At 37.7% G+C, this 24,572-nt stretch overlaps 1 protein-coding gene across 1 annotated transcript; it reads right to left on the bottom strand.

The window, feature by feature from the left end:
- Positions 1-1,323: 1,323 nt before the first annotated feature.
- On the bottom strand, positions 1,324-22,992 carry oga (O-GlcNAcase). The gene is made up of 16 exons (XM_077237340.1): positions 22,218-22,992; positions 21,956-22,007; positions 21,591-21,688; positions 21,364-21,494; positions 21,102-21,273; positions 20,895-20,993; positions 20,536-20,820; positions 18,911-19,069; positions 18,190-18,806; positions 17,344-17,518; positions 12,937-13,022; positions 11,843-11,947; positions 11,179-11,273; positions 10,888-11,080; positions 3,564-3,723; positions 1,324-3,228 (listed from the first exon to the last, which is right to left on the bottom strand). Exons 1-16 carry the CDS (start codon positions 22,375-22,377, stop codon positions 3,092-3,094), a joined length of 2,724 nt encoding a protein of 907 aa, XP_077093455.1. The 5' UTR covers positions 22,378-22,992; the 3' UTR covers positions 1,324-3,091.
- Between the last annotated feature and the right edge of the window lie 1,580 nt (positions 22,993-24,572).

Consider the following 24,572-nt stretch of genomic DNA (forward strand, 5'->3'; position numbering starts at 1 on the left):
GACTTCAAATTGCTGGAAAATGGCCATATAACCCTTTCTCATGATGGCAGCAACAATTGCTTCTTTAAGATCATTGCTGATGTCTTTCTTCCTCGGCATTGTGTTAACACACACCTGAATGCTCCAAATCAACGAACTGCCAAAACTTCGGCTTTTATAGAGTGGGTCACGCGCGCTGATGATCAATTAATCAAAGGCATTTGATCAGCAGCATCTGACTGCTACTTACCCTCTTAATTCCTACACTGAAAAAAAACAATAAGTAAAATTTACTTTATTTTTCTTTTGCAAGTTTTTGCACAATTTTTTTAAAGTAAATTTCACATGTGGAATTAAGTAAACTCTACTTAACTAAGTTAAGCAAAAAATAAAATAAGTAATTTTAACTTAGCTAGTAAAAGGTTGAGTAATATCTATTTAAAGACTTTAAGTGTCCTATGCAAACATTTCACTTTAACAATATAACATTGAATTAAACATAACTTTTAAAGTATATGCATTACTTCGAAACATCTAAATAATTAATGCAATAAACAATATGTGAGACACCATACATTTTGCACATCATGATATATGTGAACGCAGAGACCTCAATACTTGGTAGACAATACACAATGATCGTAACATTTGATGGATCGTTTTTGAGTTTGAATGGGTCATTTTGGGTAGAAAATTAACTCCAAATGTCACAAAATGGCAAGTTACTAATCCTAACAACAAAAGAAATGATAAAACAGTGTAAATACAGCTAGTAAAAACAGTGAAAAATCAACCTCATTATTTATTCAAGGCCAAGTGCATGATGGGAACACCAGTATCAGAAAGGTTGAGAAATTTTACTTGAATTGAGTACTAATACAGAATTTACTTAGTTTTTTTTTATTCTTGCCTGAACTAACTTTTTCATGTAAATTATATTGGTTTTTTTGTAGTATTTACTTCACCACAAAATATTTTTTATCAGTGTATGGAAGCAGTTAGGGTGTACTTAGTTTGTCACACATGTATATACTATATACAGTATATATATATATTTTTTATTCCCACACACATAAGCTGTCAACACTTCCAAAATATGAACCTCCACCACTCTACTAATTATAGTGCTAAAGAAATTAGTGTATACTAAAATGAAATAAAATCCAATTTAGTTTAATAGCACACTAGGAAAGATAATGAGAAATGAGAACAGCTTTCAATTTTTCCACAGTTTAAATGCACCACCTGCAAAGTTGTAGTGAAACTAATATGGAAATAAGAGTGATCACCAGGTGTGGCGATTTTGGGTCTAAAAAGCATTTTTCATTTCACTCACTGACCAGATTTTCTTTTCTATTTAACATTTTAATAACATTACATACAACCCTTACAGAAATTACAACTATATTACATATACATTATCATAATACATCAAAATACAGAAATGTCTTCAGATTTTTAAATGTATGCATTGTATATGACCTTTAAAAAGAAAAAGAAAAAGCCCTTTACATTGTTTGTGATCAACTAAAATAAAATGATCCAAGCAACAAGACAGAGAGATAAACAATAGCAATTTTTTTTTACAAATTCCCTTAAATGGGGAGGGGAAGAAATGTCAAAACTGCCCATGCACAAAAGTATTTACATTTTTCTTTTACCCAGGCATTATTTTAAACATTACACATATGAATCTGCAAGAGACTTTTGTGCTCATCTAGTTTTTCAGGATACAGCACAACCGCTATTATATATATATATATATAACAAGTTTTCTGTCTGTACGTTTGGTTAAATGGGAGAATAAAGACGGAACAAACGGTTTATGTTGTACCTACTTTCAGGGAAACAATCCTGACATTGGCTTGCGATTTCAGAGAAACACAAATTAAACCGTGGGGCTTTTAAACATATGAACAAAGAGGCAGAGCTTCATTAAGAACAGGCAATGGCTGTTATCATTCTCCTCAGGCAAAAGAAAACGGGTCTCAAATATGTTAACGTTAATTCATAAATATACCTTCATTTTTTTCCCACTTGTTTAATTTTCCTTCTGTTCTAATTAAAGACATTGTGCAGAGCATTGGTCTTAAGGTTTAGGTAACAAATTTGACTTTTTTAGTTGTTGTAAACAACAGAATTATAAATGGAACCCTGTTATGTCTCTGAAATGTATAATTCACCACTTTAAACAAAGGCAGAAGTGTAGGAAAGTATTTTTCATTATCCTCAAATATATTATAGAGAAGGATAAGAGCCAAAAGGCATTTTTGTACAAAATGAAAAAAATGTATCGTTAAAAGATACACATGCTAAAGGCTTACACAAAGGTATCCCATGCGGTCTTAAAGACAATGAACATTATGGTTTAACTGCATTTACTTCTGCCTGCTCAAAGTTCAGTTTCAGTTCTTTTCTTTTCTAAAGCATCCCAAACCTCAAAGGATAGCTTTAGCCTGCTGCATTCTCCATATGAGCTCACCGACGCGGTTTAAACCTGGAAAACTACAGAATTTATTACAATGTCCTGAAAAGCAATAACACAAACCCTGACTGTTAAGAAGTCCTTCTGAATTATTGCTTTGAACACTGTAAAGCACTGAAATAAACTATTAAAAACAGTAAAGTGAAGATCTCTTATCAGGTAATGGCAAGTTTTCTTTTTTGTCTGGAGAATCTAGACATTAACTTAAACATGCACATATGCTGAACACAAACTGCAACTGGGCCACATCTAAGAGATTTAGTAGGTTCAATGGCACTTGGCCAACTCAAGCAATCTGTCTACCAGAAAAAAGTGAAAGCAACTCATGTGTCCTGAATTACTCTTACAGACTCACTTCACTCCTTTTTTCTCATTCCCCCTGAACACAAAAAAACTTGAGCATCCACCACAGACTGGCAAAGTGAATGAACAGCACCTAAAATTCTAGAAGTGCATTCAGCATAATGATGTGAGTTAAGCTACCGTTACAGGGCACCAGAGTTGCCATTACAAAACGTGATATTTACATGAACAGGTAGCGAGTTGGGGCCTTAAAATGTGGGCCAAAGCTTTGTGCACTTTCTAGTAGCCTCCATCTGTATGATTTTTCTTCTAGACGGCTCAGATTCACAAACTCCTCCCCATTAGAATAACATCTTTTGGGAATCCCTCCATTTTGGCCACTTCAAAGCAGCCCAGTTTGCTATAAAAGTCCAACATCCTTTTGTCCATCTGCCGGACCTCACAGAAAGCACCATGCGAGCCTGACAAACGAGGAGAAAAAGATGTGTTTATGAAACAAAGCATTCAATAAAATCACTGCAGCTTTTTATGTCCCCTAACAGTAAAGATCATCCCTCTTTAATGTCAGCATCTGAAATTTAAACATTGTTCTGCTGATTAAAGATTAAAGTAAAATGTGGTGAGAGGGGATAGATCACACAGAGATGAAAAAGCAGCTTTACTGTAAAATTAAGTAATTAGTGAGTAATTACTGTGTAATAACAATTTTATTACTACAGCAATCAATAACAGTATCATGTGGAACAGGGACACTGTTAAATAAAAAGTTCATGTCACACAACATAACTCTACCTACCATTAGCTTTCAGTGATGAGAGGAGACATCCCATCATGCTTTTAGCTACACTGGGGTCAGTAACCTTTGCATGAATGTCCACTTTAATAAGCGATGGGAAGTTACTGAGGAACGATTCTGGCAAAACCTCCTCCTCCTCATGGAAACTTAGCATCATTTTCTATAGGGAAAAAAAGATTGATGTTGCCATAAACATGTTCCAAACCTTTTTATCTTATAAAGCCTACTGAATCACATTTGATACGCAAATTTCTACGAATATTTATTATATTGCATTAATTGTTTTGCCCACCACGATGAAAACAGAGCTTTGATCATAAAACTAAGCATTTAAATAACATCTAACTAAGAAGTATTATTAGGAGACAGAGTGATAACTGATATTTCTATGCATTTTATGCAAGTAGTCTGCTATATTGTTATAAAATCTCATTGCATTACAAGCTATCAGAATTGAATCAAACTTTTTGGCCATTTAAATAACAGCAACTGCAAACTGCATGTTTTTTTCTCCGTTTTGGCCTTTGAATAAAACTAGGGATGCACCGATTCAACTTTTTCCAGAACAAGGCCGATTTGGATACTTTCATTTTTTAGAACTTTTCGATACCAAGTACCGATAACCTGTATTTTCATTGCATTTTTTTTTTTTTTTAAATATTGGGAAGAGAAAAAGAATGCGAGTCAAATTAGTTGGCTTAGCAAAGATATTTCCTTATTTTCACACCTAATTATTCCTCTTAAAATGTATAGGAGCCACCGTTATATCACTGTTCATATAATATTTTATCTCTAATTTAATAGCACAGTGAATAATCAGAGCAGGGCTCAACCAGTTAAGAGCAGTGAGTCTTTTGTTGTTAGATTAACATTGAGGACAAAAACAGCAATAGGTTTATTAGGCTGCTGCTACTTTAACTGCTGCACGTATCCAACATACTGTTTCACAAGCGCTTTCTTTCTCAACTGTTTATGTTCACTTAAGACTAGGGCTGTCGCGATAACCACAAAATTGTAGTACCGCGCAAGTGACAAGCCAACCGCAGAGGATTCAAGCAACCGCGATATTTGAAATCCATTACTGAAACTTCCTCGTTGTGGAGAGCGCGGTTCATGATTGCATAGCAACGACAGACGCCACGGTAGCGCAATCGCTTTGGAAAGAAGACAGCCTTCTACACGTTGAACGCCATTGGTCTCTATTAAGTGAAGTTTCAGCGTTAACCATGTGACGCATTGCTGGTCAGCTGAGCCTTAAAAAGTGGAGCTCAAAGTTAAAACAATTAACACCTTGTTCATTACATCTATTTTTTAAGCAATCATCGTTTTTTAACGTGTTCGTTGAATGAATGATTCACTAGAAGACAGTCCGTTATGTAACAATGTACAGGATTCGTACACCTTTTCCAAGGTCAAATTCAAGCACTTTTCAAGCACTTTCAAGGTCCATTTTAAAGCCTTTTCCAGCACGTTAGATCACCGTAAATTACATACCAATATTTTTTCAAAATGTATCACTGTCTAGTAGCACTGAGTGAGAGGATTTGAGCCAAATGACGTGCAGCTGGGTCATTCTGTGTCAAATCAGACAAAATCCAGGAAAACAGTTGCTGCATCCTCCTAGATTTCACTCTAAGTTTATGCTACTGTCAGTCTTTTCACACTTTTTTCCAAATCTAGGGCATGCCGTACAAACTTTTAATGGTTCAGTCATATTGACATGTTTGTCTTTCACCCAACAAAGTTTGGGCTGCCCATGAATAATACTTTTCATTATATTAATGTCCAAATATTGCTTCCCAGATAATGTGATTTTCAGGCTGTAAAACTGAAGTAATTTCAAGGTCTGAAAAAATGAAGACAGGATTTGAACAGAAATATTTTACAGGCCTTGGTTTTAGGACACATTCTTGATATAAACAAGGTGTGAACAAAATCTGAGACAGTGCAACAACAGCCTGTAATTCCATTTTAACCCAGAAGACTGACAGTGCACAGTAAACCTGTGTTGTTCACTCAGCTGCACATAATAGCACCAAATTGATAAAAAACACAATATATTGACCCACGTTCTATTTTCTATCATGCGTCGTGCACGTTTGGGATGACGTAGGATGCACGCAAACGCACCAGGATTCGATAGAATCAAGTTGAGTACGAAACCAGACCAACACTGCGGGGGCGCCGGGGACAATTGTGCTCGGGCCGCAGCAAACGATTTATTTCTCCATTCAATAAACAAAATATTCAGTCAAATAGGTATGTTGTGAAAGAAATAGTTACAATTTCAAGCATTTAATCCAAAATTTAAGCACTTTTTCAAACCTTGAAAACACAACATCAAAATTCAAGCATTTTCAAGGATTTCAAGTACCCGTACGAACCCTGAATGTAACTGTCTTTGCTCACAGACGAAGATGATGATACTGGTGAAATATCAGCAGAAAGCCTCTTCTCCAGTCAGATTCGAGGATCGGAACTAACTGTTATACATATAAAAAAATAGCCCAATCAGCTTATTGACAGGTTTATGTTGTTATGTGGATCCTTATTTTGACTCCTGTTTACTTCACTTCCTGTTTCAACCATAGACTGTAAAAAAATATGGACGTACTGTCCATGACGTCACCCGTAGGTTTCTGAAGAATGTTTTTGAAGCCTAAAGTGGGTGGAGTCGCTCGTCACCATCTTGGAAGCGTGTCACAGTGCGTCACTCCCGGATAAACGAAAATGGGCAAAAAGGCGGGACGTGGGTGGAGTTGAGGTGCCTGGATGCTGAAACTACGCCCGCCTTGCTCGAGTTTGCTCAGGCTAAAAGATCATGTGCTACTAGCCTCGCGCTAAAGTGACCGCTGACTTGAAGAAGTAGACCTAAAGCCAATAGTTAAAGTTCATGTTTTTGCCCTTTGAAATACTATAATAGTTAAAAGACATAACTAACCGTGAGACTATGTGTATTGTCAGGGTTTTTCCTGCATAGACAATTATGAGGCGGCCGTATGGCGTTATTTTTTAGTCAAAAGTTATGAGCGTGTAAGACATGCTCACGAGCACATTATGTTATTTCACACACGCAAAAATGAACCTTCAGCTGGCATGATAAAAGTACTCAGGCACAAATTCAACAACCGAGAGGTGTACAGGTAGCTGCGAGCGAGCGCCTGGCATACTCTCATAGGTTAACTCTGCTTGTACAGTGGAATCCTGCTCGCGTGCAGCGGGCTTCTGCTCGCGGAGTGCTGTTTTGCTCGCGCAGTGGATTTCTGCTCGCTCAGCTGATTTCTGCTCCCTCGAGTCTACATGACTTTTGACAATTTGGGGGCGGAACCAAGGAGGGCACTGACCCTCTTATGATTGGTCACTTTAATCGTAATCGCAACCACAGGGACATCTTTGTACTTTGATTGACAGCTCTCATTACAGGAAGCACGTCAAAGTATCTGACGGAGTTTTATTTTATTTTATTGAAATATCAAGATTTACGACAAACATGGCTGCATAACTTCCTTTTCTTTAGAATATGATACAAGGACAATATAGTCAGAGGGAGCAGCTCTTAATACAACAAGAATATAAATGTAGTCTTAGTACAAAAATAAGGATATTTGTAAGCAAAATACACATTTTAATAAATGAACGGTAAGGAATTATAATATAACATGACATAAGGGGAGAATTCAGTTGGGAAGTGTTTTAGGGTATCATATATTTTTTGTGCTTTAGGACCTTTCAAAGTTTTTAAGGATTTTATATACAGTTTAAATTCATTTTAAAAAAAAGATCCTTTGACTCTGACTTCCTGTAAGGAGAGCTGTCCATCAAGGTACAAAGATGTCCCTGTGGTTGCGATTACGATTAAAGTGACCAATCATAAGAGGGTCAGTGCCCTCCTTGGTTTCCGCCCCCAAATTGTCAAAAGTCATGTAGACTCGAGGGAGCAGAAATCAGCTGAGCGAGCAGAAATCCACTGCGCGAGCAAAACAGCACTCCGCGAGCAGAAGCCCGCTGCGCGCGAGCAGGATTCCACTGTACAAGCAGAGTTAACCTATGCGAGTATGCCAGGCGCTCGCTCGCAGCTACCTGTACACCTCCCGGTTGTTGAATTTGTGCGCGAGTACTTTTATCATGCCAGCTGAAGGTTCATTTTTGCGCGTGTGAAATAATATAATGTGCTCGTGAGCATGTCTTACACGCTCATAACTTTTGACTAAAAAATAACGCCATACGGCCGCCTCCGTCAAATTTCGTGCCACCTCCGCCCCTCGACAAAACTCGGACAGACAGTCACGTGCTCATATACACTTTTTCCACCGTGACAGTTCTGTTGCGATTCCCGCTTGTGTCCATTCTCTAACCGTGTAGTTTGCCGATAGTCCTGAACGGATCATAATCCGTGGGTCGAGTAATAAAAACATTTCATTCAATCGAGGGTGGATGACAACTAAATGAGTGTAATAAAGACACGGAACTCCCATCATGGTACCTAATGTACGGACGGTAACAAAGTTGCGCTGTTGAGTCTCGCGCAGTTATTTATAACATTAATTATAGTTAAGAAACCTACACACGACCAGAGTGCTGTTTTCCTGAATGCCAACACGATTGAAACCGAGATATTAATTTCATAACAGTTCAATAAACAAATAGTTAAAATTAAGTTACTTACATTTTTAGACTGTTTTTGTTCTGTTTTAGCAGCGAAAATAGTTCCAAACAACAGAACCATATCGCGTCTCACAGCAACACTCATCCATGATTCATTACTGAATCATTCAGCGTTTTGAACTAATCGCTTGTCAAAGATTCAATTGCCCATTATTAAACCGCCTCATTCTGAATCAATCAGCCGTTTGAACGAATCGTTTACATTAATGACTCAATGACTCGCTCATTAAGACGGCCGCCTGACGCCTCCTACTGGCGGTTTAGTTTCAAACTATCATTCTTTTCAACATTCCTTGTATATTCAAAAAATATTCAAAATAATCTCATTTAATACAGTTATAATTTTTCAATGTAAATTATTTAATTTTATTGGTAACGGCCTAGTGTCTTATTATTTTAATTGAATGTATTGATAAGATGTAAGAATTTTAAATGAAATATAGAGCATACATTAAATAAAATTAGGGGGAAAATGCCCTTTATAAAGGTACAAAAATTGTTCTGATAAGTGTGTTTTCAAAAATGAAACATTGACAATAAGTTTAAAGGGAGTAAAGCCTCTGTTTAGGCTATAAAGAAAATGTAATTTTGCCAAAAGAAGAACTTTTAATTTAAATAAATGTTAATTGTGTGATATGTTACCATATTATCATGCTTAATTGGATAATTGTAATGTGATGATCAGATGCAGATATCTAAATCAAAGAATATGGGTGGTTGGCGGGTGGATTATTATTTATTTTTAACAACAGATTCGAGTGACTCAAAGTGCACCAGATTAATGTATTTATCTTTAAAATGTAAAAAAAATTCTCACGGGGGGGAGAATTTTCATTTACATTCCCCCGGACCCCCCTAGTGTTACAATTTTACCACCTCCGCCTCATTTTTAGCCAGGAAAAACCCTGATTGTGATGCATTATTATTCTCATGCAGTATCTTACAATATTTGCTCTGAGCGTGTGTGTGACAGTGATGCGCATACCCTGTAGCTGCTACATGTCAGTCAGCGCGCACCGCACGTCAAGTTCGTAGGGAGCTTTATTCAGTCCATTTTAAATTCTGATAGATATTACCTAAGAAGTTCAAATAAATGCACTAGAAATACGCGCTCATTTAAGGGACGAATAGAAAGCACTGACACCTTCACGATTTAATCTGACGGCACTTTTTATTGAACACTAAACAATAAAATAAGCATATTATAATCTATCTGCTCCGTAAGATCAACGGTACAGCAGAACGAGTGTGGCCTCTATATCTTAAGACGTTTTTAAATCTGAACTCCAAAAAGCAACGATATTGTCAGACATCCATGAGTGCATGTTCACAGAGGAAAGCAACTGAAGAACAGCGCTGGTTGTTCACTCGACAACGACGGAATCCAACGGCGTGGGCGAAGGTAAGGGCGGCGTGTAATAAACTGTATGAAATAATCCCGAAAAAAGTACAAACATGGCAGAGATTACAAGTTCAGCAGCTGGAATCAGCTGAGGTGACATGATGGCTAACAGAGAGCAGACAAACGGCTAGTAACAGCAACGGTAATCCACCTGTCACTCAAGTGGCCACGCCCTTGATTATGCAGCATTTTAAGGCTTGATATAATTTAAACGGATGAGTTCTAAAAAAATTCACCCCCCTCACAGTTGTCATGAAGGGTAAAATTAGCTGTATAGCCCAAAACAACTTAAGACACCAGGCTGTAAACATTTTTTTTTTTCTGCGGTAAAGTAGGGCATTTTAACATGGGGGAGATACAGATTTGGCTCACTTTTGCAGTCAGCCTCAAGCGGCCAGGCGATGAATTGCAGTTTAATTCACTTCCGTGTTGGTTTCAAGAGAGAGACAGGGAGGTTGCCGCTTGGTTTCAATGCTGTTAACTTTCGGTTACTGAACATGTCCTCGTTTTTGTGCCTGCTGACCACACTGTAACACTTATTTATAAATCAACAGATAAATATAAATAAATCAAAATAAATAAATAAATGGTGATAATACCACATATCACACTATTGAGCCACTCAAAATTACCGCAAGGGAAATTCCTTCACCGCGACAACCCTACTTAAGACATAACCCACTAGGTTTCATACTATATGTTCCCCATTTTACTTACTTTGCTAGTGCCATATCCAACCGAACTACAAACTTCGTTTCCAGAGCGGTCTGTGAAAAAGGTGCGCTCGACAAGTCACGTGTCTGTGCCACTGTGTGCACAACAGCTATAGCATGAATATTTCATTTTTTTAATATTCTGTTAATCAGATTGATTAACTTCAAAGACACCCTTCTATGATATCTCCATTCTGCTCTCTGTTTGCGGATTTGTCACGAGCACTGTACTGTACACGCTGTGTGGTATTGGATTTGGTATCAGAGCATTTAAATGAGTACGAGTACACGAACGCAGTATCGGGCCAGATACCAATACTGGTATCAGTGCATCCCTAAATGAAATGAGAATGGACTCCATATTCTAACTATATTATAATTTATAAGCCAGATAATCAACAAAAAAAAAACCACACACAAAAAAAACACATGCAAACGCTTTTTAGATTGTCTGAAGCTTCAATAAATTGTTCTATTAATAAAAGAAAAAAGCTATCATTTCATATTCCAGGCTTTTAAGGATGAAATGACATGACATGCGAACCTCTGCTTCTGACAGGTCCTTCTCTGTGTCTGGCTTGTTGTATTTCTCCTGCATGAACGGAATCCAACTCATCTGGCAATTCTTTACAAAGGGTTTGACATCCACAGTGCCCAGAGCATAGCCGCAGATACCTTCTTCATCCTCAAGCACAAAGCCATAGTCTGGGCTGAGCGTCAGAAAACCTCCCACAAACCTGCAATGATGAAGATGATGGTACAAAGTCAACATGTTATTAATCAAGCATGCATAACACATTAATGTGACTAAACATAGTAGAAGCTCAAACTTCACCTGTCTCCAATAAGGTCCGGTGATGACTCATCTGGGAAAGACATGCCATCACAGCTCTCAGTGAACATCTCCTTGCAGACCTTATAGATGGCAGACTGAAGACAAAAAGTGAAGGAAATCCAGTTTTAGAAGGTATCTGACAGCTCTCATTCCACAAAATGTGAACCTTACAGGTGGACCAGACTGCAGTTTCAGCAGAATCTTCAGATGTGCAAAGCTTAAACTGGGACACCTCAACTGGGAATTCAAGCAGACCTCAGCAACGTTTTATTTAGACATAAACATCTACAGAGTTTTCATACTACAGACAGCTTACCGTGGACAACCCATGCCCTCAACAAAGCACAAAACTAACATTCCTATGGTTGGTTGCACCAGCTGTGAGCAAGTTACATCTTATGGCCCAAGTTAAAAATTAAGCACTATTAATTTTTTTTTTGTGCCATAACATAAATAACATATTTAAGAAAGTCTGCAACCAAGTGTTACAGCTTAAATAAAACAGCAGATTGATTGAATTACATCAAAAAACTAATTTTTTACCTGAAAGACTTAAATCCTTTAGACATATAATGATGTTGACATATGTTGACAACCCTACTAATTTTAATTGAGTATTTTGATTATAATTGTAAGCATGTACAAAACGAAGGCCAAAACCTACCTCGTCTTTGGCAAAGTAAGGCCTTATGGTATAGATTTTGGAAGTAGGCATTGATGGTGGTGGCTGGTAGAAAAGATCATTTGCCCCATCAATTGGCAACAGTCTCTGTGGAGACCAAAGCAAAAGTATATAATAGTTTAGTACTTTTCTAAATTTGACCATGTGACTGCACTGCTACTGAAACTTCAGCATGAGTTTACCTGCTCAAGCTGTGCCAACCTCACACAGGAGCTGAGCAAGAATGCGCCTAATACAGGCATGGAAAAAAATGGCTTCACAAGTAAACTGGCTTCTCTGGTTGGTCAGTTTTCAGCAAGAGCATGTAAACATCATACTTAAGATACGTACCATTGACAATCATTTTCCACCTTTTTTTTTCTGAGAGAAACCAAAATGAAACAACAGTGCGCAGGCTTGGTCTGAGAAAGGCTTAACTGGCTAAAGGAGATGCTCCTTTCCCGCTCTTTTTCGCTGCGCTAGAACTTCCTGTAGAGAAAAGGAATGATGCTAGAGCGCAGAGCAAAACTCCATGACCAAAAATTTCAAGCTTAAAACATCACGTATTTTCCATGACACCATTCAAGGTAATCAAATTATTTTGAAATGTTTCAAATGTTGAGGTTATGGATTAGTAATACTTTGTTCATGGAGCTTTGAGTAGGCAGACTTGCAGTCGCACACGCAGGCGCAGTGTTGTGGACGCTAGCGCAGACAAAATGTTGAAATAATGTTTGCGCTGTTTCCTGCAAAGAAACAAGATGTCATAAAATAAAACCTAGCCATGCTGCGCTGTCGCGAGCGCAAGGGGAAAAGCAGCATCTCATTTGGGCAGTTGCTGAAAGAAATCTAAATTTAAACTGGGTTAGAAAACACCATCACCCCAAACACTGGATCTGACAGTTGTCATTCGACCATTTCAGTTGACACTTCAGAAAAAAGCCCAAGTGGCTCAACACCCCTTTGTTTTACTGTGCAGCTGCTGACAGCTCACCTTAAACAGACCAACCCATAGCGTTTTGTAATCACACCAAAATCTAAAACAAACGAAAATATATCTTCGTGTAACATTTTGCTGGTAATTCAATATTGGATACCTGGAACTCTCCTGCTAGACCGCCCCTAAAGGCCCAGGGCTCTTGGTCGCCACTTAAGAACTGTGCTGACGACTGACTACGACACCCTGTTGAGATCAGATCCAAGCGGAAAACATTATGTGAGGGGCTTTCTGGCATAATGAGGGGGAAGGGGTATAGGGTAGAGGTGTCTTATTTCCAAATAACGCATTGAAAATAAAATATAGTAGATACTACAATCATGGAAAACTCCTCAAGATAAACAAAAAGCGTGGATATCTTCTGCCTAGGGCTCAATCAGCTTAAGCTTACGATGACAGAGGGCTTACACTGACTGCAATGTCAGATTTGGGCACATTACTGAAACTATTTGTTTTTCACATGATCCTCAAGCAGTTATAAGTGAGGTTCATAATGCAATCTAGGATAAGGTTTGGTACTAGCTCTTCAACTCCAGGTTTCTGTCTGTTTTGAAGAGATGAGATATTCAAGAATTATTTGCTGTAGCGCCTTTCCTACAACAGCCTGTGTGGGGATTTTGTTTGTTATACGTCATCAGTTCACTTGCTGGTACTAAATAAGCTTCAGCTGTTTAAGCCCTCTGAATTCTAACCTTCATCTGAAGTCACATTTAGACCTATCTGCCTTGTCACATGACTATCAAGCATTGTTCATCAGCCACCACTGTGGACGCTTCCTTTGATCGATGGAAACTTTATTTTACATGATTGATGGGAGTTGATCTGGACCCTTTGAAAGAAGAGAGCTCTAAATCAAGAGTCTGTAGCAACTGAATATTTCCCGTCACAACCCCTATTTGCTCCAGCAGCAGATAACTATGATAAAATTGGGCAATTTTTAATTGTCGTTAAGCAGACACAAGCTTTATATTGAAATTTGAAATCCATCTGTTTCTATATAGCAGTACCAATGTGAGGGGATGAGGACTCAGTGTCATGTAACAAGACAAATGCAGCGCAGATCCAGGAGACAAAGTTCCCCCGTTCTCAATCAGTTTGATCATGCTAACACATCCTGTGGTGAAATGGCAGGACACACAGCACACACACCATCTGAGGGGAATTTTATCACTTCCTTTACTTAAATTTTTTTTTTTATCTCTTGTTAACTGATTATTCTTATTATAGAGATGTTTAGATGAGGCAAGAGTATCAATTTTCCCCTAAGATGGTGTGGTAAAGCTTGTCTGAGCCATTTCAATTGGGCCTACTGATAGAAACAAAAATTATGTTAGAGCTGCCAGAGAAAACAATTGGGGGGTTAACACCTAAAACTTGACCTATCGCTGCGCAAATGTGACTTCATACAAAAACCTTTCCTTTCCTGAGCCATTGAAAGAACTTAAAATCATTTGGGCACATAACAAAAAAGTATATAATCTATAAAACCCCGGAAAAAAAAATATCGCAGCACTGTGCATACATCGGGCACTGTCCATCCATTAGCAGTAGATACTTGTGCTGAGGACTCTTCCATCTGTACATAACGAAGGGAAAAGACAATACAAGAGCTAATTAGTAAGTGATCTCAGCACAACAGCAGCGAGCCGCTGACTGAATGCCATCTGCACTGCCTTGGACAGGGCAGAAATGCTGGCTGGCCTGGCTGAAAATGCACTGGGATTTGGACTGTCCATGCAAACAAAGGCTGAAACGCTTACTGAGAGGGGACAGTCCACACAAAAACCTAATAAACTTATAGGGATGCACGATATATTGACCACCATATCGGTATTGGCCAAAATGTTCATTTTTAATGTTCTAGTGAACATTTTTAATGTTCTAGAACTGTGTCATTTTCATCAACAATACGGTTTAATTTAAAATAATTTCATAATTGCCTGTGCAGAGGCTATTCCATTCATTTATCAACAACTCATGCATTTTGATTTTTTATATGCAAGTAATGTTGTCCAATGGTTTGTTTGACTTATTTAGGCATCATTTAATTTATATGCAAGGCAATAGATTTTTTTTATAAAGAAAGTTGCCCATAGAAGTGTATAATTATTTTAAAACTTGCACTGGTTCAAACTAGGCTACAGTGCTGTATATCTTTGATTTATGTTGAAGTGCTTTGGACATGGCTTTTAATGATGAGACTTTTGTTTTTGAAATCAGGCTCTCAAAAATCGTACTCTCGTGTAATGGAAATCATTTATCGGTTATTGGACAAAAATAAATTTACACTAAAGGATCAGTTGAATCAACATCACATTTTTGAATGGACATGTTCTCACATAAAGAGAAGCCTTTTTGGGGTTTCGAAAGAAAGCAAATCAAGTGTTTGATTTTAGTTCTATTGAACACACTCATTAGTGCAGCATATTATACACTTGATTTTCCCCTCCATCAGCTAACAATTTAGGTGTGGCATGCCAGTTTTGGTTGCTGCCTGCTGTGTTGCTTTGTTATAAAGCTGGACAGAAACCTGTGAATAAAATGTGGTTACCAAGGTAACCCAGGCCATGCTGGTGCTATAATTACTCAACCAACTTCCAACAATAACCTCATTTAGAATCGAATCCATTACTCTAACTGCACTGTAGCGATGCCCAGAAGCTATATGGATAACAAACATGGGCATTCTCAGTAAGTGACAGGTCTCTCAATAAAATCATCGTAAATAAAAGGGCTGGCTAATGACCCAAGCGTTTCCCTCATGAGAGACCCTTCAATTCGCTGACAGCACAAATTAATTTATGATCATGAGAACTGTGTACAGTTCAGCGGAATGTAGTGTCTGGTCTGTGATCAGTTCAGTTAGAGTAAAGCATACGCTGAGGTTTTTTGTGGAGTATCTTTGTGTAATACACATAATCAGCAGATATGGTAAAAAAAAACCATCATATATAAAGTAATGGCTCATGGTGCACCAGAATAGCCTTACACAGCCGCCTTGCTTTTCAAGTTCGCATGCGCGGCGCGCTAGGGGACGATTTTCCTTCACGATCACATCCCCTGATCGAAAGAGATTGCAACAGATGTTGGCAAGTTAACGCACAATGATACTGAATGCACAGCAAGCAGCAGGACCCACCCTGGCAACTGTGACCACAACCATCCAATTCATTCTACCAGATTAAGAGTGGCCTGAAGAAGAGAGCCTTACTAGCAATGAGGACAGCATCCAGTCAGTAGAGGAAAACAGTATTTACACAGTGAAAATAAGTAAGGAAAAGCGAGTGTACACTAGACTTTCCCATAAATGGCAGACTTCGCCCAAGAAATTTCAAGTGAAAGCTGTTCATACTGTGAGTGAGAACTGAGGTCTTAAGTATAAAAATATGCACTTTTAAGGAATGCATTTTAAGCACCTGAAATCTTAATGATGTCACTATAAAACGGTGCAATGCTTGAAGTGTAGTTTAAAAACTGATGAGGATCTGACTGACGAATTTAATGCTCATGTTTTGGGATTCAACTAAACGCAGACCTGCAAACTCCTCAGAGTAAAAAAGGTGACAGTGTCGCTTTGGGGGGTGGTTGGGGGGAGTTCATTTTTGAGATTTTAATATGCAAAATGACACATTTCTGAGCGCTTTATTAAACAGAAATTTGCTGTTGGTGTATTAGCCTAAAACAACATGCTCGCCAGATTGTTTATCTAAATAGCCCTATGTTGTTAGAAATTACTGTTTACCAGGTTTTTGGTTATTTTCTTGATTTAATTTTTTTAAATTATTTTTCTAAATTAAAACTAACACCATAAAGTATGATTTTTTTTTTACTTTGAGCAATTCTGGAGCTATAATTGACTCTTCTTAGGAGCATATAAAACAAAACAGCTGCTTGGAAAAAATTAAATGCAATATTGTAGTAGTTATAAAAAAAGGTTTATTTTAGTTCAGATTAGTTTGAGGGCAGCAATTGTATTCATAATGTCAAAATAAAACCGACGTAATGTTACTTGAAGGTATTATAGCCTACTATTCCTGCCAAACTTCCATGGTTGCAGTTAGTGTTACTACAGTAAATCCATGGTGAATGTTGCTGATCTGTGGACACTGGATAGTTAATTCATGGCACAATGTTTCTTCCTGGTTTCCACGTCAGTGCTGTTTGATACGTTAATAATGTTAATAGATCCAGCAGGAGTCGCAGCGATGTTATTACTTCTGTGGCAAATTCAAATGCTTCCTTTACTGGATCTCTTATTAGTGCTGTGTAGTAACAGTGTCGCTTGATCAAGATCAGCTCGTGCTGCTTTGTTCTAAACTGATAAACGGTCCGTCAACCACACAATAACGAGCAGTTTCGTTCTGCTTGCATTACGTTTGCAATTTTATGTTGGGCAATGTTGTGGTGGCGACAAGTTTGCAGGTGTGTAAATGACTTAAGCATTTCATGGGCTCAGCATGGTTGAAACACATTGAGGGGGAGCAAAGAGATTTGTGGCCATACCTACCTAACCACTGAACAAATGATTTCACCATTGAGATGATACTCTTTATATCCCAGATATAGGGATACAGGTCATACAGAATGGTCCTGTTGGCTGAGTTGGAGAGTCTGGTAAACATTTGGATGACGGAGCAGCACATCTTCTCAAAGTATTCCGCTCTGGACTGCCATTCAGTCACCTATGTGAAACATATGAAAACCACCTTATCATTTACCACTGTATCTAAAGTCTACTGCCTCAACGTAGCTCTACAGCAACTACTAAAAATGTGTAATCACCTACAAAGTGAGTATTTTATTCTTATCATAAAGGCACCACCATGTGGTGCAAAAAATTACTGCATTGCCACCATTTTGTCTGTCTACTGAACAAACACTTTTACTTCCCATTTAATTCAACATGGACAAAACAAGGCCATGACAGAGAAAAAGAGTTCCCATACATTTTGACCAACACATTTCCATTACTTTTAGATGTCTTTTCCATTAAAAATCATTCAAATTCACTCAAGTTTGCAAATAAATGACAAATTAGCTCACAAATCTCACAAAGAATGTTTTACTCTACACAAGAGCAACGTTTAGTCAGTTAATTAAATATTGTAATGTGAAGCATCAATTAGAAAAAAGTAAATTAATTCTGGAATTTCCAGGAATTTATAATTCTTAAAATTCTATTAATCTTCATGACTTTTCAGGCCTAGAAAAACACAATTTTAAAAACTCGCTGATAATCCTAGGTTTCCCATGAAAGTAGAGTTTTTTGTTCAGTTTGACACCTAGTTGAACAAAAGCACTACATATTGACCAGCCTGCATTTCTATCCATTTTTAAATATGACATTTCTCACCTTCTCTGGATCCTTTGCTTTGGAGTTAACACTGACATAATTACTATTGGCTCTCAACCAGTTAAACTCTTTTAGCATCTGTACTGCTTTTGGACCGTGTTCGTACGGCAGGTAAAAGAGTTCAGCCAGCAGGATTAAATCCTCCAGGGTGAGTGCTTCAACAGTGAACAGTGGTTTCTCATTGGGGCCTGGAACAAACAATTCCTTGTTGAGTTGATCATCAGTCTGCATCGGTGCAATATCACTGCCTGAATCCTCTTGAATGGACATCTCTGGGGACTTGAACTCGGTCAGGCTCTCTTTGTCTGTGTCCATGGGTTTTAGATCTTCTGTCATCTTAGCCTTGACAATCTCCGTGAGGATCTGGTTGACATTTTTATTGTCATCAACTTCGTCATGTTTCTCCACAACCATCTCCATGGGTTCTTCATCGGACTCCTTCTTCTCCACCTCCACCTCTTCTTCTTTGCAGAGCACGTGCAGTTCATCGCTAAGTGGCACATCTGGACTCATGATGGGCTGTTGGAAGACTGTAGTGGAAGTGTCCAGGCTAGGAGAAGTGAGCGAAGGAACATCCACAGAACTGCTTTTATTCCCACTGTGAGGTACCTGCCGACCTGCAAAAAAGAGGAGAAAGGTTAAGATAAGGATTAAGATAGTTACCAAAATTCAAAACAACTTAGATCATGTTAAAAAAATATCACACAAAGAAGACAATTACTGTTGTACTGATGAGGCACTCCAAACTCGATTAGCCATTCAGTGAGAGCCAGCTTGAGCGCGATCTGAGGGCTATAGAGGATGTCTGTTTCTAGCTCCTCATCACTGCCCTCGTTTTCCAGCTTTATTTGGATGGACACAGTGCTGTCTTCACCGTCAGCTAAACACAGAAATGAGAAGCAATGAAACTACAATCTGGCAAGAATAAATACACAAATATTATCAAATTGATGAACAACAGCCCCTTATCGACATATCGAATATTCACCTAGTACAAAAACAGCACTTCTGCATAACAATATTTTTTTTGTAGAATATCAAAAATAAAGCAAGATTTTTTCTTATGAATGCTAATTGTGTCTGAATTCTAGCTGATTTAACAGTCGTTTTCTTCCCTGTTGTGATATATATCAGAATATTATATATCAGTATATCAGAAAAAAAAAGTTATGTGGAATTTTGTCCATCGGGATTGATTGGAACATTGTTGTTTGCTAATTGCTGCAATCTCCTGTGAGTTTTTTTTTTTTTTAAAGGTCCATGGATGAATCATTTGTAATAAACGCAGCAATTGACCTTTTCACATTTCCGTGTTTCTCAGAAGCAGAAGTTGTTTTCTATAACTGTAAGTTATATAGTGGTGAATGAGAGACTACATCAAATATTTTTTTTTTCGTGTTACCATTTGCTCAAATAGCAAAGGAAAAACCCCACAATAATGCTTTTACCACTTCCAAAAGAGGAAACAAAATAAAGATTGATAACAGCAGGGCCGTGTGTCCACCAAAGTTTTTAGCCGGCTGAAAACGCTAGACGCTCTGCTGAAAACACCTAGCTGTGGGCGCTTGAGAGCGTTTTGGCAGTGCTGCGTTTTTTCAGTTGAGGCGATTCGTTGCTATGATACAGAATAATGCAGCACAGTTTACTTGTAACTGATTTTGCAGATAATTTTGTTTCATACTAAAAATTTATTTTTCATCCATTTTGTTCGGTTAGCTCTGCTAGTTGACGTCGTTGTACATAAAGAATGTTGTGACAGTTGGTCGGTGTGCTTTTTCTCCCGCCCCTCCTCCACTCTGATTGGACGGCTGTGTAAAAAGTGACAGGGATGAGCGCAACGTTTTACCCAAAGTTGAAAATTTTTCAACTCTCGACGACCAGTAAAAAACGCCAGGCGCTCAGCGCTTGAACGTTAAATACACGCTCAGCGCCTCGTTACGCTCATGGCGTTTAAAAAAACGCGGCGCTCCCATTTAAAACAATTAGAATTTTACGCCAGGAGCGTGAAAAAACGCTTTGGTGGACACACGGCCTTAGAGAAAGATTTTACCGCCGCTCCAATAGCCGTTGTATTAGAAACACCCTCACAGCAGCGTTAAGTAATTCCATGCAAAGGTAAAATGATACAAAGTATAGTGTTGTAGATGTACATACATTTAAAAAAAAATTTAAAATACAAAAAAACTTTGCAGGATTTACGATGGATCTGTGAAAAGGGTCCATAATGTATAAAAAATAAGAATGGTCCATTTTGATTTCATGGTGACTGAGAGAGCACCCTTCAATTTTTTTTATAACTATACATAATTAATTATAAAAACAATGTTTCCATAAAGAAATACTTACTCATGACAACATCTTTCCTCACTCCATTCATGTTAGACTTATACCACGTGGCTAACGTGTGAATGGCCACAAAATTAGACTCAAATTCACAGTTGGGGTTGGTGAGGACTCCCTTTAGCCGAGGAATGAGCTCTGTGGATCTGCCTTTATAAGGCCCCAAGAAAAGTCTCTTCTGATCATAGTCATTAGCATGAATATTGTCCCAGATGACAGGGGCTCTCCTCAGTATCTTCGTGACTTCTTCAATAGATTCAACAGTTATGTCTTTAGAAACTACCTTTGGACCTGTCAAAAACAAAAAGGAATTTTTAATATCTTCAAACTATTATTCCAGTCCACTCAAAGAAATTACAACTTACCTGTCCACAGCACCTCAACACCAGGAAGCAGCTTTTCACCTACTGTGCGCAGGTAAGGCGATTGTGGCACATTTGGATAACAAAATGTTCCACAATACTCTGAGGACAAGGAGACATTAAATAATTATGATAAGGCGTGATATAGAAACAATACATTTGACAGAATCACACAAAGCAGCATGGTTAGTTCGTAAAAAATAATCTTACCGGTAGGGCAAAATAAAAATATTTCAGGTTCTCCCAAATATTGGAAGATCTCATTGGTGATAGACACTTGGGCATGGGCGAAAGAGCTGAATACCTCCTTGTCAGCTGGACACATGTTATGATCGATGTCATCAAACAGTAAGGCAAAGGACTTGCACCCAAAGTGAGAGACCTGCACAAAAGACAGACCGAGATTAAGGATGTATGTCATAAAAACACTGACATCAGTGCTGTGTAAGCTTATGAATAGGTTCATTCTTACCTGGTCTAACTTCCTTTTAAGTGTCAACACTTCTTTCTGATTTGAGAACGTAATGTCCAGGCCAGGGGAAATGGCATAAATGAACTCAATCTCATGCTCTTTAGCAGCACTTATTAAAGTTGTGAGTTGCTCTTTAAAAGAACAAGACAGGAAATTACGCAAATATATTTTAAACCATATAAAAGACTAACAACGGTTACAATTTCAAAGGACATAGGATATATCACCTGCTTCCTCAACAGAATACATTTCTCTCCAAAACATTCTGTGTTTGTAGTCATCTTTTGGGGCATACAGATAGGTGTTCAAACCCCATTTCTGCTGCCTGAAACACAATCAATTAAAATTATGATTTTTTTTTTAGGTTAATCTTGCAAAAACAACACTAGACTGTTTCAATACCAGAATCAGAACAAGAGAAACAAATAATATAACACGCACACACACAACTAGACAAATAACGAATGTACACAATAGACAAGATATACAAAATATATGTACAAAATAAAATACAAATATATACAGAATAGACACAATTATGCTAGAAAATGTGAATAAGAAGGGACATTATATTTGTAAGTTTGCACAATACCTCCTGAAAAGCTCTTTCCTTTGTTCCATAGTCCATGGTCGTCCATAGAAGCCTGTGGTGAACAATTTAAGAGCAACAAACGGTTTTGACAAACGCAACACATTCCACACACTGATGCTACAATCAATCAATGCCTAAAGAATATATAAATATGTGTTCTAATTAAACAGCGCATGTATTTTAATAAAACCATTTAGCTAAATATACGTGATTTTGACGACATCATGTAACAATTAGGTTGGATTTGTTTAAATTTGCTCACCTTCTACAACACCCGTGATGAATTTCCTTCGGCCTGTTCGCTCAACTCCGATACTGGGCTCGTCAACTGGACACAGCGTATCTGCAACAGCTTCGCTTGGCACCGGATTTATTTCATTCTCTGGCTGTGACGACTCGATTATTTTGTCTTTCTGAACCATTTTGAATTGAATCAAATTACCGCTGTTGGAAGTATCGGACTAGTCGTCAGCCAAAGCTTTTCTTCCGCAGGAAAACGGACCAGTCACCCGATTCACTAACTTAGTGGGTTAGTAGGCCATTGAGTCACCGGTAGGGAGCGGAATTCAATCGGACGCAAATGATCTGAATGAACTAACGTTACCTGCAGATATACGTTAACGTTATTCTTTGACAAACAAGAAAGTCATTCGCGTGCAAAGATAAGAGCTTTCTGGACTTTATCTGAAATGCCCTCTTGCAAGCTAACGCGATCCGTCTCAAAGCGATGTGTTTTTGTCAGAACCGCCAGTTAGCATTAGCTGCTACCCGCTGTTTTCACTAACGTTAAGAGCTTTTGTTGACTCTTGCTACGTCGTGTGCTAGATATACATTAATAACGTTTAACCGAGCTTCTTGCTGTACACCTGCATCACGGCTTCAAATAAGATATGTCAATGTATTAACGTTACAACGTTCATCGACACTGTTTAATGTTGCACTTTTCTTCCTGTTTACACTTACTGCGCACTCTCAGAAAACTGGTTTGAACCGGTAAAGGACGGTCTGTGTAACGCTAAGTCTGAAAACAAATCCCTAGCAATGCTCTTAAAGAGACAGCGAGAATATCAGCTCTCGTCCAGCCTTAATGAGAAATTTGGTCTCTGGATGTCATTAATTTCACTTAATTCACCAAATAATATTTTTGCATACGTTATATATACATATACATGTAGATTTACTAGTAAAAGCTAACTTTGTTGGGTTACTGAATAGACATGGATAGTAATGGAGACTCTGAATAAAAAATGTCAAGACCATGCATTTTTGAAGTTGTTATAAAGTTGTATATTTAACTCCGTGTACTTTTCCTCGTTTATTAACCATTGTATTGTATGAAGTTATTGTTATCTGAATAAAAAAAGAGAATACAAGACGACTATATTAATAAATCGGTGGCTTTCCGTAAAACCGGACGTGCATTGAGTTGAATATCTCTTACGTCTGCAGTCTCTGCGCAGACGTGCACATAAAGTCTGGCTATAAATACTTTTTGTTTGTGTGGAAAAAAAGCAAATAAATAAAAATATTGAAATTACAATGTTATATTTTAAGATAAATTAATTGAAGTGGGGTATATTTAATTGTCACGTTCACCGGCCAATGTCTTATTGCGTAGGAAATATCAGCCCTCTGTATGTCGTGAATGGTTCGGTCCACTGTTTTAGCGCTGGTTTCAAGGTTTTCAGCACAGCCTTATGTGGAAGACATAAATTAATCATCTCTTAGGCCGGGGTTATACAAGACGTGTCATTTGATGTCAATTTCACACTAGTTGCTGTAAAATCCACATTATATTTGAAAAGACTTTTCTTCTTTTTTCACTTGCATTACCTAATCCTCCACTTTAAAGGGATAGTTCACCCAAAAAAATAAAATTCTGTCATCATTTACTCACACTAAAGCTGTTCCAAACCTGTATGAGTTTCTTTGTTCTACTGAACATAGAAGATATTTGGAAGAATATGGGTAACCAAAGAGTTGTGGGGCACCACTGACTTGCATAATATGGGGGGAAAATACTATGGAAGTCAATAGTGCCCCACAACTGTTTGGTCACAAATATTCTTCAAAATGTATTAACATTTAGGGTTTCTGCAGGTTTATGAAGGTACATTTAAAACTTTAAGAACAAGTAAAGAAAAATTAAGGCATAAATCGAAGAGAACACAATACATCAATTAATTTCTAGGAAGAAATAATGAGTTCTATAAGCAACACTCCAGAGTTTGAAAATACAACTTCCATCAGATATCCATTACTTTGTAATTCATTTTACAAAAAAAAAAAAGATTCCTAAATCAAGATACATCTACTTGCATTGCAAAATGACAAAATATGAAGTCTTGTTTTCTGTGAAACTGAAGTGAGTTTATGATTAAAACAAATCTGCCAGTGGGCTCAGAAGTTTCCGTGACTCCTTAATATTCGTCAATGTTTTAAGAATAAGCTCATGATCATTTTTATTTGCATCTCAATAAATGTATCTCCATTTAAAGATGTTTAGATATTTGTTTTGGAAAACTTGACAAAAATTACAGAGGAAGATTTTTGTTTGCAACCCATGCAACATCATTCAATGCCATGACTGTGTCCTGATTTAATGACCTTTTTAAGG

The sequence above is a fragment of the Siphateles boraxobius genome, unplaced genomic scaffold, assembly GCF_051911475.1.
Source record: "Siphateles boraxobius isolate OS27281-9 unplaced genomic scaffold, OSU_SipBor_1 20, whole genome shotgun sequence".
In the NCBI taxonomy this organism is placed as follows: Eukaryota; Metazoa; Chordata; class Actinopteri; order Cypriniformes; family Leuciscidae; genus Siphateles; species Siphateles boraxobius.